At 39.8% G+C, this 18,456-nt stretch overlaps 1 protein-coding gene across 9 annotated transcripts in view; it reads right to left on the bottom strand.

Moving 5' to 3' along the window:
* NBEA (neurobeachin) overlaps window positions 1-18,456 on the bottom strand; it is a 901,556-nt gene that overhangs the window by 548,485 nt on the left and 334,615 nt on the right. For all 9 annotated transcript variants that reach the window (XM_077484128.1, XM_077484132.1, XM_077484134.1 and 6 more), the window contains exons 17-18: window positions 14,867-14,959; window positions 14,504-14,612 (exon numbers count right to left, since the gene is read on the bottom strand). In XM_077484128.1, coding sequence (XP_077340254.1) covers window positions 14,504-14,612; window positions 14,867-14,959 — 202 coding nt within the window. The remainder of the gene's footprint in view (window positions 1-14,503; window positions 14,613-14,866; window positions 14,960-18,456) is intronic.

Below are 18,456 nucleotides of genomic sequence, written 5' to 3'. Positions count from 1 at the left end.
TTCACTTTGGAGAGAATAATAATAATAATAATAATAATAATAATAATAATAACCCCCCGTGGGATCTAGATTGCAAAAATATAACTGACCCTCCCTTACTTTATCCGAAAAAATTAAAAATAAAAATGCTTTTAGTTTTACTTTAAGGCTTCTTATTTTATTGTAGAATTTTGTATATACTCTGTTGAACTTGTCATCTATTGCCAAGATCCAATAAACACTACACCTCTCTGGAAAACAGCCAAAGTTGCCTGGCATTTGCTTAGAGAAAATTACATTCTACATAAGCGCTTCCTGTTTCCGTGATAATTATTCATTATTTTTTATTCTGTACATCAGAGAAGTTACAGTGCACGAGACAGCAATGCTGCTGATGTAGTGATTATCGGTACACAAGACAGCCATGCATTAGAAGACCTGAACTCAATAATTTTGCATATTACAAAGCAAACCCTATAAAAATGCATACTTACATACTATATAGCAGGGATATGCAATTAGTGGACCCCCAGCTGTTGCAAAACTACAAGTCCCATCATGCCTCTGGGTGTCATGCTTGTGGCTGTCAGAGTCTTGCTATGCCTCATGGGACTTGTAGTTCTGCAACAGCTGGAGGTCCGCTAATTGCATATCCCTGATGTATAGTAATACATCTGTCTTTGTGGTGTTGCAAAGCATTTTTACCTAGTAAACTACACAGAGTTCTCCTTTAAGAGATAAAAACAGACAAATGTATTTTAGCAGCCTCTTCTTCGTCTGCCTGCCTGGCTACATGATGGCCCTAAGAACTTAACGACAATGGAATTATTAAGATTAATGTCACCAATTCCTCTCACTGTCATACACTACATAATTGTTACAGGCATATCTGTTCCGAGTTAAACTAGTTTCCTCTGCACTTTGTGATTTGACTAAATCGATATCAAACATAATCATGCCGGCTGTACTACAGCTGCATTCGGGACTACATTAGCATTCTGTGATACATCATTAGAAGGGAGTTTTCAGGTTAGCAGGAAAAAGAAGGTCTAGGGCAAATTCCAGGAATAGCTGACTATTTCACATGAAAACCCGAAGTACTGTGACTGCCACAAGCGTATAAACCAGAAATATAAATCTGCCACATGACATACTGGAACACCACTATAATTCATAGACCCATGGAGCCATGGAATGGCAAATACCCTACATATAATGATGGCAGCAACAGCATATACACATATATTAAACGTTACTACTGACCCTGAGGTGGTATGTAAACCCTACCCCATGTATTTAACTCTAATTAACCTGCAATTATCTGCTACCTTATGGTTTGTTAACTATACTTTTGAAAGGGTTTTGTTATAACTGGTACGTTAAATAATACTTGTCAATTATACCAGAAATCTTGTGAGCCAATAACGTTCTGTGCTCTCTACTTGTGTCGACGGTTGTCACTGATATTGTTGTCGGAGGACTACAGAACCACACCCTTCTATATCATGGACAATAGGTGAGGGGTGGAGTTCCATTGGCCTATCTTGTTTCTTGTGCGTTACTGATAGAATCACAAGGTTAAACATAAAAATAATAGTGCAGCCTTGCCACCTAAAGACTGTTAATCTGTAATATATTACATTTTTTGTTTAGAGACACCCTAGGAAAACCATGTACCCATGTAGGAAGACCACTGATCTTCAGACCCATCACACAGACCCTAGAATGGAAAGAAAGACACTGAGATCTGCTAACTTTTATTTGGTTTGGTTTAAAGCTTTGGTGGGTTGCTTTAATCAGGCCTTTATTAATAAACATCCTAACCAGTATATATTTTACACTTACTAAAGAATGACGGGCTAATTCACCTGGTATATTTTGTATCTTTGGCTTTTTCAAAAGCTTACCAAATACCTTGTGTGATTATCAAGGGATGATATATTTGAAAAGCATTCACCAAGCATTGGGAAGTGTTTTGGATGCCCGTTAATTGCTAGCTATGTAAATCACTTTCTTAACCACTTTCAGACCGGACCATTTTGCTGGCAAATGACCAGAGGTCTTTTTACACTTTGGCACTGCGCTGCTTTAACTGGTAATTGCGCGGTCATGCAATGTTGTACCCAAACAAAATTTGCGTCCTTTTCTTCCCACAAATAGAGCTTTCTTTTTATGGTATTTGATTGCCTCTGCGATTTTTATTTTTTGCGATATAAACGTAAAGAGACCGCAAATTTTGAAAAAAAATGATATTTTCTACTTTTTGTTATTAGAAAAATCCAATAAACTCAATTTTAGTCATACATTTAGGCCAAAATGTATTCAGCCACATGTCTTTGGTAAAAAAAAAAAAGTCAATAATTGTATATTTATTGGTTTGCGCAAAAGTTGTCACATCTACAAACTAAGGTATGTTTTCTGGAATTTACGCAGCTTTTAGTTTACGACTGCCTATCTCACTTCTTGAGGTGCTAAAATGGCAGGGCAGTACAAAACCCCCCCAAATGACCCCATTTTGGAAAGTAGACACCCTAAGGAAATTGATAAGTGGCATGTTGAGCCCATTGAATATTTTATTTTTTTGCCTCAAGCGATTGAATAATGACAAAAAATATATATATTTTTTTTTTTTACACAAAGTTGTCACTAAATGATATATTGCTCACACATGCTATGGGCATATGTGAAATGACACCCCAAAATAAATTCTGCTGCTTCTCCTGAGTACGGGGATACCACATATGTGGGACTTTTTGGGAGCCTAGCCGCGTACGGGGCCCCGAAAACTAAGCACCGCCTTCAGGCTTTCTAAGGGCGTAAATGTTTGATTTCACTTCTCACTACCTATTACAGTTTTGAAGGCCATAAAATGCCAAGATGGCACAAAACCCCCACAAATGACCCCATTTTAGAAAGTAGACACCCCAAGCTATTTGCTGAGAGGCATTTTGAGTCCATGGAATATTTTATATTTTGCCACAAGTTGCGGGAAAATTACAAACTTTATTTATTTATTTATTTTTTCACAAAGTTGTCACTAAATGATATATTGCTCACACATGCTATGGGCATATGTGAAATGACACCCCAAAATAAATTCTGCTGCTTCTCCTGAGTACGGGGATACCACATATGTGGGACTTTTTGGGAGCCTAGCCGCGTACGGGCCCCCCGAAAACCAAGAACCGCCTTCAGGTTTTCTAAGGGCGTAAATATTTGACTTCACTCCTCACTACCTATTACAGTTTTGAAGGCCATAAAATGCCAAGATGGCACAAAACCCCCACAAATGACCCCATTTTAGAAAGTAGACACCCCAAGCTATTTGCTGAGAGGCATGTTGAGTCCATGGAATATTTTATAATTTGCCACAAGTTGCGGGAAAATTACAAACTTTTTTTTTTTTTTTTTTCACAAAGTTGTCACTAAATGATATATTGCTCACGCATGCCATGGGCATATGTGAAATGACACCCCAAAATAAATTCTGCTGCTTCTCCTCAGTACGGGGATACCACATATGTGGGACTTTTTGGGAGCCTAGCCGCGTACGGGGCCCCGAAAACCAAGCACTGCCTTCAGGATTTCTAAGGGCGTTACAGTTTTGAAAGCCATAAAATGCCAAGATGGCACAAACCCCCCCCAAATGACCCCATTTTGGAAAGTAGACACCCCTAAATTTAGGGGTACACTAGTGAGACTAGGTAATAAATGGCGGGTGCCCTGAAACTATAAAAAAAAATAACTAATCAACCAGCGTCACCTGTAACAGTTATATGGTGATCACTGGTGAAAGGGGCAATCAGGGGGCTTTATGCGGTAGTATATGGGGGTCCCTGGCGCTATAAAAAGCTGCGGCGAACCTAAATACCTACCTGCCTAACTAGCGTCACCTGTGACACTAATACAGCGATCAGAAAAACGATCGCTTATTAGGCTGGGTTCACACTGGAGCGATTAGGGAACGCCACAAATGCGCGGCGGGTTCCCGCATCACATGCCTCCCGGGCAGGCAAGGACGTACATGTAAGCCCTTATGCCTGCCCGTGCCATTCTGTCGACGTACATCGTCGTGCGGCGGTCGGCAAGTGGTTAAAAAAACAAAACACAACATGGAGTATGAACATCAGGTTCTCCTGAAACACTTTCCTAAAGGTTGTTCAGGTATTTGGGAAGGGTCATAGATGGTTCAAGACAAAAAGAGATAAAAAAAAAATACACTCTCACCAAGTTAATAGAGTAGCAGCCGATTTGTCACAAACAAACAGGATAGCTGCCCAATAAAGCAAAAAAACTGTATGAAAAAGATTTTGGTGGGGACAAGAGAGTCCCCAGAAAGCAAAATGAAAGGGGAGGGGCAACCACGGCTTATGGTACAAAACTATATGGTAGTCTTTATTGAAAGGGGGGAGGGGGGGTTAATACATACACAAAAGTTAAAGTACAGTGCCTTGCGAAAGTATTCGGCCCCCTTGAACTTTTCAACCTTTTGCCACATTTCAGGCTTCAAACATAAAGATATTACATTTTTATTTTTTTGTGAAGAATCACCAACAAGTGGGACACAATTGTGAAGTGGAACAAAATCTATTGGATATTTTAAACTTTTTTAGCAAATAAAAAACTGAAAAGTGGTGCGTGCAAAATTATTCGGCCCCTTTACTTTCAGTGCAGCAAACTCACTCCAGAAGTTCAGAGGGGATCTTTGAATGATCCAATGTTGTTCTAAATGACTGATGGTGATAAATAGAATCCACCTGTGTGTAATCAAGTCTCTGTATAAATGCACCTGCTCTGCGATAGTCTCAGGGTTCTGTTGAAAGAGCAGAGAGCATCATGAAGACCAAGGAACACACCAGGCAGGTCCGTAATACTGTTGTGGAGAAGATTAAAGCCGGATTTGGATACAAAAAGATTTCCCAAGCTTTAAACATCCCAAGGAGCACTGTGCAAGCGATCATTTTGAAATGGGAGTATCAGACCACTGCAAATCTACCAAGACCTGGCCATCCCTCTAAACTTTCAGCTCAGACAAAGAGAAGACTTTTCAGAGATGCAGCCAAGAGGCCCATGATCACTCTGGATGAACTGCAGAGAACTACAGCTGAGGTGGGAGAGTCTGTCCATAGGACAACAATCAGTCGTACACTGCACAAATCTGGCCTTTATGGAAGAGTGGCAAGAAGAAAGCCATTTCTCAAAGATATCCATAAAAAGTCTCGTCTAAAGTTTGCCACAAGCCACCTGGGAGACACATCAAACATGTGGAAGAAGGTGCTCTGGTCAGATGAAACCAAAATCGAACTTTTTGCCCACAATGCAAAACGATATGTTTGGCGTAAAAGCAACACAGCTCATCACCCTCAACACACCATCCCCACTGTCAAACATGGTGGTGGCAGCATCATGGTTTGGGCCTGCTTTTCTTCAGCAGGGACAGGGAAGATGGTTAAAATTGAGGGGAAGATGGATGCAGCCAAATACAGGACCATTCTGGATGAAAATCTGTTGGAGTCTGCAAAAGACCTGAAACTGGGACGGAGATTTATCTTCCAACAAGACAATGATCCCAAACATACAGCAAAATCTACAAAGGAATGGTTCACAAATAAACGTATCCAGGTGTTAGAATGGCCAAGTCAAAGTCCAGACCTGAATAATTTTGCACGCCCCACTTTTCATTTTTTTTATTAGTTAAAAAAGTTTCAAAAATCCAATAGATTTCGTTCCACTTCACAATTGTGTCCCACTTGTTGGTGATTCTTCACAAAAAATAAAAATGTTATATCTTTATGTTTGAAGCCTGAAATGTGGCAAAAGGTTGAAAAGTTCAAGGGGGCCGAATACTTTCGCAAGGCACTGTATATGCAAGGAACACAGTGTATCCTAATTGGTACAATTCATCGCACTATACTCAACCAAAAAATAAAAACATGCTGCAGAAATTAATATAGATAAAAATGCAGAGCGCTCCTGCAGGCAGGAAAACATAGTCCTCGTTTATCCAGAAGGGGATGGCACTGTAATGCCACCTATGGTTTGCTAGTTAGGTAATAAAAAGTCAAGTATTATCCTGTATTGAAGAGTGTCAGCGGTGGCAATGCAATGAAGTAGCAGAATATATCCACAGCAGGGATAGTCCACATGCAACTAGATCAGGCCATATTTCAGAATCTACATACATAGATAAAAGGTCTCAGCAAACCATTAGAAGCTTTAATGCGCTAGGCATATTCGTTAGCCAGCAGACCTAAGTTGAAAGACAGCGTTCCAAATAGTTAATACATCCAAATCATGAATAAATACCACATTATCTGTCACATTATCTGTCTCTTTGTTGAAAATGAAATGGAGGACTTCAAAAAAATAAATTGAAGCCCTTTACTGACCTGGACCCAAGAGAGGATTTTCACAGTTCACCAATACCTCATGTGTCAATCAAACCTCCGTGGATGGAGGAAAAACGACAGCAGATTAAGAGGCTGGAAGTAGATAGCGAAAGGGGTGCCCAGCTGGGCTTTCACCGCTTCAGGCATCGGTTTATACAGTCTCTCTGCTAGGCATGGGGTGGCTCTGAAACCGGTCATTGGCACCGATCAGTGTGTAGCAGCAACATGTCGCTCCGCTCTATCAGACACTCCAGGAGGTAGTTCCTCGTGGTGTGTGGTCACATGACCGGTCAGGTGTTCAGATAGAGGTCCGGAACCCAGTTTTCCGTTGGTTATGCGCAAGTAAGCTGTAGAGTACGGTGCCAAAAATGTAGTAAGTCACAGGGAAAACGCCTTACATTACTGAATTGGAGGGCATGCTTAAAGCCTGCTGTTGGGCCCTGCAAGGATTACGTTGATGTTTCGTGCACTTCTTTAGAACAAGAAGTGCACGGATGTGCATGAAACGTCAATGTAGCCCTTGCAGGCTACATATTCCACAAAGAGAGATAATGTGACAGATAATGTGGTATTCATTCATGATTTGGATGTATTAACAATTTGGAACGCTGTCTTTCAACTTGAGTCTGCTGTCTAACAAATATGCCTAGTGCATTGAAGCTTCTAATGGTTTGCTGCGATCTTTTATCTATGTATGTAGATTCTGAAATATGGACTGATCCAGCTGCATGAGGACTATCCCAGCTGTGGATATATTCTGCTACTTCATTGCAGTGCCACTGCTGACACTCTTCAATACAAGATAATACTTTACTTTTTATTACCTAACTAGCAAACCATAGGTGGCATTACAGTGCCATCCCTTTCTGGATAAAACGAGGACTATGTTTTTATTTTTTGGTTGAGTATAGTAAGATGAATTGTACTAATTAGGATACACTGTTTTCCTTGCATATACTTCAACTTTTGTCTATTAACCCCCCCCCCCCCCCCCCCCCTTACATTTCAATAAAGCCTACCATATATTTTTGTACCATAAGCCGTGGTTGACCCTTCCCTTTCATTTTGCTTTCTGGGAACTCTCTTGTCCCCACCAAAATCTTTTTCATAGATGGTTCAAACTGTGTGTGGGCAGGTTGAATGTACCAAGTTGCCGGGAGCAGACAATTGCTCAGCAAGAGGGATTCTCTGGTACGCACTGTCTGGGTTAAATGAGGGAATCATGCAAATTTTACGGGTTGCAGGAAAGAAATGTGCACCGCCTATGGCCTGCCTAAGGCCATTGGCGGAAACACATAAGCTGCTTTTATCTGTCATCAGCGAATAAAGATTTGAACACGAATGTTTAGAGTTGCCGGCTCCTTACATTTATTTGCATTCAGTACAAGTGATGAAGAGGACACTTGGAGCCTCAGCACCGATACTATCAGATTTCTTACTTGGATCTATTGGGACCCTGAAGTGAGCATTGTCTTCTAATAGCGTACTTGGGAAGGGTTCGCTTTGACGTCTATAACATGCATCTGGAAGGGTCTGTAGGCTGCAACTCCAGCCCCACATTGTGAAAAAGTCACATTACCCCTTGGTCTCTTAAAGTGTATGATAAAGAAAAACATTGTTTTTAATAGATTTGGATAGTGGTGAGAAATCATAGCTTCTGTCAGATATTTATTACTGTATGCAAACTCACTTCAGAAATCCACTCTACTGATCCTTGGCAAAATAATAATATTTGGGGAAAAGTCTTTCATTGTGGACACTTGCACTGGCCACAAGTGCCTAAGAGTGGATTTCCCCACTTTGAAGAGATTTCCTTGTGCTCTAACTTCCTGAATGCCAGAAGAGATCTTTATTGCATACGTGTATTGGTCCAGCTTGGATCGATGTTCACATGTATATTTCATATCTGAGGGCAGCTGAGGAAGCCTGACAATCACTGTAGTAGTAGGCGGATCCAGTGTCAAGCAGCTTCCCCTCTGCACATTAACAACATGGGGTTGCACACTTGGCAATGCCACCATCCTCAGAACACCTTTTTATTTATTTTTATGTTCTCTGATTGGAAGAGGTGGAGATCTCAAAGTCGCTGCTCCTCCTCAAATTAAAAAACACATTGTATTCATGTAAAACACAAGGTGTTCTGTGAATGGCAGCAGTGCTGAGGGAGGGGTCAGTATGCAGAGAGTAGGCCACTCGGCACAGAACCCAGAAGATCAGATCTCACTGCAGTAGCTGATTACTAAAGTGATTGCCAGATTCTCCAGTAGCTCCTAGTATGAGAAATGCATACTTACAGTGTGCTAAGCTGGACCAATGTAAATATGCAACATAGATCTTACCTTGACTTCATATTTAAAGAGCAACTGCAGTCTGCTCACATAATTTGTAATAAAAACATCTTTGCCATTCTGAAGCTTAACAATTTCCACCTCTGCTTCTAGCATGAAAAATCTAAGTTTTAGCTTTAGATTTACTTTGGGGTAAGCCCTGTAAAGTAGTCAATGTCCCCAGCACAGTTTCTTTTACAAACACAGAGCAGACGACAACCTACCAGAGCCACTTCTGTATGGGATGTAATAGATTCTCAGTATATGTTTCAGTTATGGGGGAAGCAAATGATAGACTATACAAACTCCATCAAACCTGGGACCCCGACGTTGAAAGGCATCACTTAGAGCCACCAATCTGCATTTGTTTTTTTACTTTACTAAAGATATAATATTACGAAATGTAGTGAATAATGGATTTATAAAAGTAATTAAAACTCAAAATGATGCAGATAAAAATTAAGACAAAATATAAGTTCCAGATTAGTGTAAAAGGTTGTTCAAACTCAGAATATATGTCTCTTATCTGTTAAAAAATAAATAAAAAAATCAGAGTAGACGATATAAACTATTGGTGCCGGCATCTTTAAACAAACAATGACACCGTGGCACCAAGAAAAGTTAAACATCTGCCACAAGCAAATTCAGAACAAAGCAAAAGCACAAACGTAGATATAATGATACCAAAACAAAAGGCGACGCAGCACAAATGATGAAGTAAGGGCTTTTCATAGTTAGAGCTTTGTGAAGAGTACAATATCATGCTTTACTGTTGCAGAATGAATCTGTGAACTCTACCACATTGTATCCCAATGAATAAAAAATGCTGAAACTTCCATGTAGCAAAATAAAATCTCTGTACAGACACACCATATAACAGTGTGAGCGCTGCACTAAAATCTGCTCTTGGTTTTATCTAAAGAATAAACTAAAGACTACAGAAATCAGCAGTTAAATCCAATTTGGCATAAGGCTCAGTGGGGACAGCTTAATAGAGCTTATTTTTCACAGTGTCTACAGAGCAGCTTATGTCATGAGTCCACGCTGCACTGGGAGAACGAAGGGGAGCATCTCGTTTGCAGTGAAGAGCGATATGAAAACCTTCTATACACTGATCTATATTTATAAGTCATATGCAATGACTGGACAGTTGGCGTTTACAGCTATGCAATAATGTGTGAGCCAGAGCACCAAATGGGTTATATATTGGACATCTTCCAGAAATGTCTTCTTTACTGTATGCATGCTGTAAAGAAATGTTACTCAATGTTATTGTATCTTCCTTGTCATTGGCCTGCCTCTCCATAGACTATCCCCTCTTCAGTCTATCATGAATGCTGCTGCCAGAATTATCCACCTTACCAACCGTTTAGCGTCTGCCAACCCTCTCCTCCAATCCTTACACTGGCTCCCAATCACCCAACGAATTAATTCAAAATAAAAATTTAAAATACTAACCACAACATACAAAGCCATTTACAACTCTGCCCCGAGCTACATCACCAATCTTGTCTCCAAATATCCTCCAAACCATCCTCTCCGCTCTTCTCAAGACCTCCTACTCTCAAGACATCCTCGTCTTCTCTCATGCTCGTCTCCAGGATTTCTCCAGAGCCTCTCCCATCCTCTGGAACTCGCTACCTCCACTGGTGTGGCTATCCCCTACTCTTGCTACCTTCAGGCGATCCCTGAAAACTCACCTCTTCAGGAAAGCCTATCACGTCTCCAACTAATATTTTACCACTTCCATCAGCTTATTACCCACAGTTACAACCTTTTGTACCACCTGTCATACCCAATTAGATTGTAAGCTCTTCTGAGCAGGGCCCTCTTAATCCACTTGTATTTTATCTATTATAACTGTATTGTCAACTTTTTATATTGTAAAGTTCTGCATAAACTGTTGGCGCTACATAAATCCTGTATAATAAGTCAAAAAGAAAACCTGTACTGAGTTCCCAGTCAGCTGAGCGTTCCTTAAAAAATTCTGATAGAACATATTGTCCACATAACTGTTATACCAAATGAGGCCCATTCACACCTATGCATTGCAGTGTGCGTAACATAACTCGCATATTTAGAAGTAAATTCGTTTTTAGGAGTTTCTTTTGTCTACACACAAAACAACAGTGCAAAGATGTGAACTAGCCACATTGGAAATAATGGGTTTTCTACTTGAAATTAAAATGAATGAGGAGACTACTAAAATTGTGACAGAATCTGGAGCAGATGTACAAAGTAACCAATCAGCTTCATTCTCCAGCTTGTTCCGTTAAAGTGGAACTGAATGCAAACTACAAAAAATTGTAGATCGGCTCATTATTGAAATAAAATAAAGTTACCTGCCTGTTCGCAATCCTCTGCCAAATGAACCTGAAGCAGCCCATGAGAGCGTTAACAGTGGCAGTATGAGTAATGTCATTCACACCAGCCAATCAAGACGGCTAAAGACTGCACCCAAATAAGATGCGGGAGGTGTGGGACATTGTGGGTGTCAGACCTTTGGAGCATGAGTGAGTATTTGTGCTTTTAGTTCTGGAATAAAGCAGAATTCCAAGAACTGGGGTAGTTTATAAAAACTGTAGGCATACCATAAGTTAAGTATAACAATTTGCCTGCCTCCTTGTAGACTCAAATATTCACATCTGATTTATTGTGCTCCAGGAAGAAAACTTGCAGAGCTCCAATGCTGCTCTCATTGTGGTCTCAGTTCCTTCAAGGGCAGAGTCCCTGGAACTGCTATTCCTGCCTCCCCCCTCTTCCTGCCCATTCACAGAAGGCTTTGTATTATGTGAACTCACAAAATACAAAGGCTCCTGTGAATGGGCAGCAGAGGGGAAGGGTGGGCATAGTTGCAGTGTGTGCTTCCCAGATCCCAGAGTGTGTCCTCCAGGAGTGCAAAAAAAAAAAACGTAACATATAATAGAGATAAGTCCAGAGGTGACATGCACCTAATTGGACTCAAGTCAAAGTGTGCCTACACTTTTTACAAAGTTACCGAATTCCTGGAATTCATCTGGTTGCCATGCATAAAGGCTTCAGATTTTGACTGCCGCAGTCTTTGAAAATTCCCTTCAATGAGGGAAATGTATTAAAACTGAAGCAGACAAAATATGGAGCCACTGTACATGATAACTAGTCAGCCTCTATTTTTTTATTTTTAAAGCTTAACTAAACAAGATGAAAATAAAATATGGAGCAAATGTGCTTGGCAAATTAATTAGCTTCTGTCTGGTCCTGTTTAGGGTAGGAAAACCGACAAGTGCAAACTGACCCTTAAAGTGGATAAAAGCCCTCTGGGTAATAAACAGTTTTGCAGACCCAACTTTCTGTCCTATAACTAGCCTAATAGACAGAGTGGTTGTATTTATACCCAATATAAGCTATGGGCTCTCTATCTGCAACCAATGGATTTGGTTGTACATAATGTTTAGACAGAGTCAACCAATATTTGTTTTTTCTAGAACACAGATCTTGCTGACAGTAGCATTGTTGCCTCATGTTAAAAAGGTATTAAACCCCAAACCAAAAATGTAATATATTGCAGCTTACCAATCATTAGATTAGGTGGCTGCAATCGTTTCAGTTTTAAGGATTTTTCCACTCTATTTGCACCTGGTAATCTGGAGAGTAACATACCTCCTGTATTAGAGTGTCCCCACTGTGGACGAATGAGAAACGAGGTGTACTAGCAGATAGATACAGTAAACGAATTGAAGCCAAACTCACGCTAACACTTTATAAGAAATTACAGCAAACAGTTTTGTTAATTTTAGATAAAGTTCTTCCATAAATAAATAAAAGCTGGCCATTGTAAGTGTCCTGTCTGTGATAAATGGTTTGTTCCAGCCCTCTAACTGCTACAGCTGCAGGATAGCTTGTTTTGTTGAAAAACAACAGACTTAGAAAGAAAGGCTACAATTTTTATATATATATATATATATAATGCAGCCATAACATCTAAGAATTGGTATGTCTTTTTTCCTCAGCGTCCACCATTTATGAGTACTGGGTTTTTACTACTACTGTTTGGTCTGGAAAAATAATTTTTCCATAGACATTAACAGTTCTACAGCTAAAAAAGTATATAATGTACTAAAACAAGAAGTAGGTGACATTACATTTGTCAAGTGTGTTCCAGGATCATTAATGTAAAGAACAGTTCTGGAAAACAATGCCTGAATCTAAAATGTGAACATACAGAAATATCAGCCCAATACAATTCCAGAAAAGAAAACAACCCTTTCTATAGAAAACGCAAGCAATCCATACACTTGGCAATTTTGAAATCTTCCCATCAGTTTTCATCTGGAAAAAATCCCAGTGTAAAGCACTCCATGTCCTGCTGTTTTAATCATGTTCCTGTTTCCAACAACCCAACAATTGAAGTTGCTGTGGAAATTACTCAACATCACCTTCATGCCAACCAAAGTCATTCTTGATGATTTCCACTTCAGTGTTAATCACACAGTTGCTTGACAGCAAAAACAATAAACAGTAGAGGCAGATTACCACATATTCAATAGCTGATAGAATGGTTCTAAAATTGCCCTAAAATTCTAGATCCAGCAAATTTCCGAATCTCCATGGGTTATAGACATGTGGAGGGATTAAACCACAAAAACAGCTGTACAAGAACACACCTTGCCAGCACATAATAGCCAAGCAGAACTCGATCGGGTCTTCCAATATGAACCAACAGGAACTTCCCTTGCTTCTGTTCATGCTCATAGTAATAAAATAGTGGCGGTAAGCTAAGGCACAGCATGGCATTTATTGACCTAAAGTAGAACGGAAGGCAAAACTTGTATGGGAGGAGTTATAACCCTTGTCAGGTTTTTTTTTTGCCATTTGTGTCCAGTTGAAGAAATTTCCCTTTATGATCTGTCCCTTAGCTGAAACAAAAAGTAAGGGCATTCCTGGTTGTCATCAAAACTATTGTCCGAATTAGAAGATTTCCCCTTTATCCCTTTTATGGTGACAGCCCAAAATTTGGGATTTTCTTTCACTTTCAGTAAGAACACTAAACAGGACAAATGGAGAGGCCAAATCACCCAGGCACAGACAGCAATAAAAAAAAAAAAGGTGTTTAAATCCCTCTCCACTCTATCCAAAATGAAAAAAATATATAACTAAAAGATAAAACTTTTAGCTAGAGCTGGTACAGACAACAAATAATTTTTTGTACTTCGGTTAGATCACCAATTCAATAGCAACTTCAACATTATAAATAGGTTAGCTTTAAACGCGAGTATGACGTTCTACCAATCCAGTGGCAACAATTGTTCCTCTAGGAGGTATCAGTTCTGAATTCTGTTAGCATTGGAGATCGCACTGGACTGACTTGATCAGTCACTGGTCATGAGTGGGTAATAACGTGGGCGAGTAGGAAGAAATCCCTTCCATGGGTTTGTGCCCAATTTAAGGATGGTGGCAGTGAGGCTTGGGCTGCTTCCTTGGGGTATGGCCTTAGGGTCGTTGCACACACAGACTTGGAAATGGGAGTAGAAAGGAGTGCCCAATGTCCAATGAGATACAAGTAGGAAGGTGAGTTAGAAGATGTTTATTGAAAATAGAAACAAGTACATCGAGCCAATGTGTTTTGGGGGTACAGGGACACCCCCTTCGTCAGAGCTGTTGCTGCATGCTGATAAATGGGAAGGGTTCCCAAACAGGTGTGTCAAAGGCAAACATTTGAGGGATAACTGTCAGTGTCGGCTGTGTTTGCAGAGGCATTCTGAAATATGATGTGCCTGAGCACAGCGATGTGTAATACAGATCAGAAGTAGGTTATACAGAACATCTTACCTCATAAAGTGTGTTGTATGTTGTAACAGTGACTGTGTTGGTATGGAGCATCAACCTTTCCCCAAGTAATGTGAAGAGACTGTGAGTGTGCATGATTTCAACTTTCCGTCTGCCATAGGGATAAAAATAAAATATTAATCACATAATAATGCACTCCAGACATCTACTGATAGCCAGCAGAGTCAGCAATATGTACACACAAACACCAAATAAATTAAATCACAAGGTAAGAGAAAGGAAGTGGTTTGCCTTCAAATTAAATTACAGTTGATATCTAAAACCATAAACATGCTAAATTGAACAAAGCAGAAACCAGCAATCATACCACGAATACAACACACAAGATGTATTCTGCACTCTTACTTGTGGCCTAGGTGCTTGAGAAAATACCCCAGGACCTTTAGTGCCTGCACACGGATGCTTTCACTTTTAGATGCTAGTAGCTTATAAATGACCCTGAAAAAGGTGAAAAATAATATTATTAGACAGCATTATTAACAGGTCATAATTAGATAACAAAATATCTCTGATGATTTTACAAACGACATAAAAATTAGAAATCGGTGCCCAAATTATTATTATTATTATACAGGATTTATATAGCGCCAACAGTTTGTGCAGTGCTTTACATGAGGGCAGACTGTACACTTACAATACAAGAGGGATCAGAGGGCCCTGCTCATTAGAGCTTACAATCTAGAAGGGAGGGTCAAGTGGAAACAAAAGGTAATAACTGGGGGGGATGAGCTGATGGAGAAAATGAAAAAACAGTGGTTAGGTGAGTAGGGTAGGCTTCTCTGAAGAGAAGGGTTTTCAGGGATCGTCTAAAAGCTAAGAGTAGGAGATAAGCGGACAGATTGGGGTAGGGCATTCCATAGGATTGGAGAGGCTTTGGAAAAGTCCTGGAGGCAAGCATGGGAGGAGGTGACGAGGAAGCTAGAGAGCAGAAGGTCTTGAGAGGAATGAAGAGAATGAGTAAGTTGGTATTTAGAGACTAGGCTAGTGATGTAGCTGGGGGCTAAATTATGGATGGCTTTGTAAGTAGTAGTTATATTTTGAATTTAATTCATTGGGTGAGCGGAAGCCAGTGGGATTGAGAGAGAGGGGTAGCAGGCACAGAGCGATTGGTAAGGTGGATGAGTCTGGCAACAGCATTCATGATGGTTTGAAAAGGTGATAGACTATGTAGAAGTAAGCCAGTGAGAAGGGAGTTGCAGTAGTCGAGGTGAGAGTTGACCAGCGAGTGAATTAAGAGCTTTGTTGAGTCATTGGTTAAAAAGGGGCATATTCTGGAGATGTTGCGGAGGTTGAGGCAGCAAGATCTGGACAGTGATTGGACGTGGTGCTTATAGGAGAGTTCAGAGTCAAGGACTACACCTAGAACCTTGGCATGTGGGGATGGGCTTACAGTTGTGCTATAGATTTTGACAGAGAAAAGGGAAGGGGAAGGGGCATATGGGGGAGGAAAAATTATAAGTTTGGTTATCAAACTAAGGTATCCCATACATTATTAATTTAATTTTAAAAAATACTCGATTTCCCCCATCCACGCTGTCAAGGTGGCTTGCAGCACTGATCAATAGGGAAAAACCCGACAGGCTGGTTGTACAGAAGTGAATCAGTAGATCAATTTCTGTACGGTGCTTGCGCATACATGGATCGAAATTCAGGCAGTTATTGCTGGACCTGCTGAATTTGGATCCATGTATTGTCATCTCAAGTCTCACACAAATAATTGTTCCTACAGAAAAACAACAATCCGTGAAATAACCAGTGAAAAAAAAATTGACAATCAAGAGCAAAACCTTCCTGATTTTAATCTATAAAAAGTACAGAAAATTGAAAGAGGAAAACAAACTTTACTAAAAGAATATACATATAATATATTGCATGGTGCTTGAACTATGGAATATGGTTGATGTTTGCCAGACACCATGGACATGAGGGTCATCTGATCTGACTGTATTTGGCAACAGAGTGACTGCCCTTTTATATTCAGCTCCATTTTATGGAATGTTTAGAAGGTGATGGAGAAGGGAACTTGCATAATTAATGCGTTCACATGGGCTTAGGCTTGTATCAGTACAGTGTGTACAGCAAGCGTTCACAAACTACTTGCAAAGCCTTCAGAAACTTTGCAAGTAGCTTAGCTTCAGTTTGAGAATGTTAACTATCACTTTAAACAGGCGGTTAGCAGGCTTCAGCTTGTTGGAAGCCTGCTAGCAGCTTGTTTAGAGTAGCAGTGAGCAACCCTATTGACACAGAAACAGAATGAGCCCCTGGGGTGGGACTTTTAAGGCACTCAAACCATATATATTCCATAAAAATAGAACAATTTATTGAAAAACATGATTAAAACTTATCACAACTAGAAAGCATGGAATTGAAGAAATACACTAGAAATGTACATATACAGAAATATGGTAAAGATGGATGTCCTCAACCCTTAGGCTTAATGTACAGGGGACATTTTACAAACTCTCCTGAACGATTTAATGTGACAGATAGTAACCCACGTTTAAAATGTCAGTTTTGCCGCATTTGCGTTTAGAAGGGTTTGAAAAAAAAGTTTCAAAATAGCCAAAAATGAAAACGACTGTAAATGAAACGTGGCTAAACGCGAGTTACCACATTTAGCCAGGTTTAGAAGCTTTTGGCGCTTGAAATGCCTCTAAACTCAACATCTGAACTCATATTTTTACTTTCCAAAAAAGGCCTCTAAACTCAACTGCCTAGAAACTACTATAAACTAACCTGTGTACAAGTACAGATAAGATAACATTGAAGAGAGTTCAGGAGCAGTAGAAAAAAATGCCCAACTGCTCCTAAACGTCCGTTTAGCAGCAGCAGCAGTGTACATGAGGCCTTAGGGTTAGGGTTGAGGACATCCATCGATACTAGATTTCTGTATATGTACATTTCTAGTGTATTTCTTCAATTCCATGCTTTCTACTTGTGATATGTCTTTGAATAAATTGCTCTATTTTTATAGAACATATATGGTTTAAGTGCCTTAAAAGTCCCACCCCAGGGGTTCATTCTGTTTCTATTAGATTTAGGGATGTGGCATATTTATTTAGGAGTGACAATCACCAATCTATTTTTCAATCCTATGAAGATGTTGAAAGGTGCTTAAGAAGGCTTCAAAGAAAGCTGCTCGAAGCCTAAACGCCCAGAGCAAGTTTATGTTGGTGTGTCCTTGATAATAACTCTACAAATAAATTTTCTGATTGACAAGAAGCTTGAATACACACATTCCTAGATCTCTGCTACAAGGCTATTTAACACTATCATGACAAATGGCATTTTACACTTGGACTTACTGTAGATACAGTAGTCATATTGTGATCACAACATGTGTGTTTTTAGGATACAGAGAGTAAAATAGGCACAAAGAACTACCGTATTTACAGGACCTGTACTACCACCAGAAGAGTAGTAGAACAATTTCTACACATTCCTACAACTTAAAGAAAAAGAATAGTAAGCCACAACTTTTCTAACCACAGCAATATGTACAACATACTGGGAAACACACCACATCTGACAATTGTCTGCATCTGAAGTGGTATCATGGGTTCTGTAGCCTAATCCCCATCATACCACTTCAGACGCTGCCTGTTGTCAGTTGTGGTATAATAGTAAAACAACTTAGATGGGTTTTAACAATGGCTGTAAAAGTTGTTTTTAACTCACGGCTTAATATAATGGTTTTGGGTGAAGTTTAATTCAAAGGGTAAATTCACTTTCGTAGGGACAAAAAATAGCAAGCAAAAAAAAATATAGCATGTACAATTCCCATACAAGTCATGTTGTAATTGAAAGTGACTAAAAATTAATTACTTTCCCTTTTCAATCTGCAGCTGATGCAATTTGCTTTAAAATGCAATGCAATATCGCAACCTGGAGGCCTTCTGTACACAGATTGTACACAGAACACCCTCCACCCACCA

The sequence above is a fragment of the Lithobates pipiens genome, unplaced genomic scaffold, assembly GCF_037356315.1.
Source record: "Lithobates pipiens isolate NorthernLeopardFrog02 unplaced genomic scaffold, aLitPip1_a1.2 Scaffold_16, whole genome shotgun sequence".
NCBI classification, from domain to species: Eukaryota; Metazoa; Chordata; class Amphibia; order Anura; family Ranidae; genus Lithobates; species Lithobates pipiens.
Note: the sequence above shows the minus strand (reverse complement) of the source record. Positions and strands in the feature narration are given on the sequence as shown.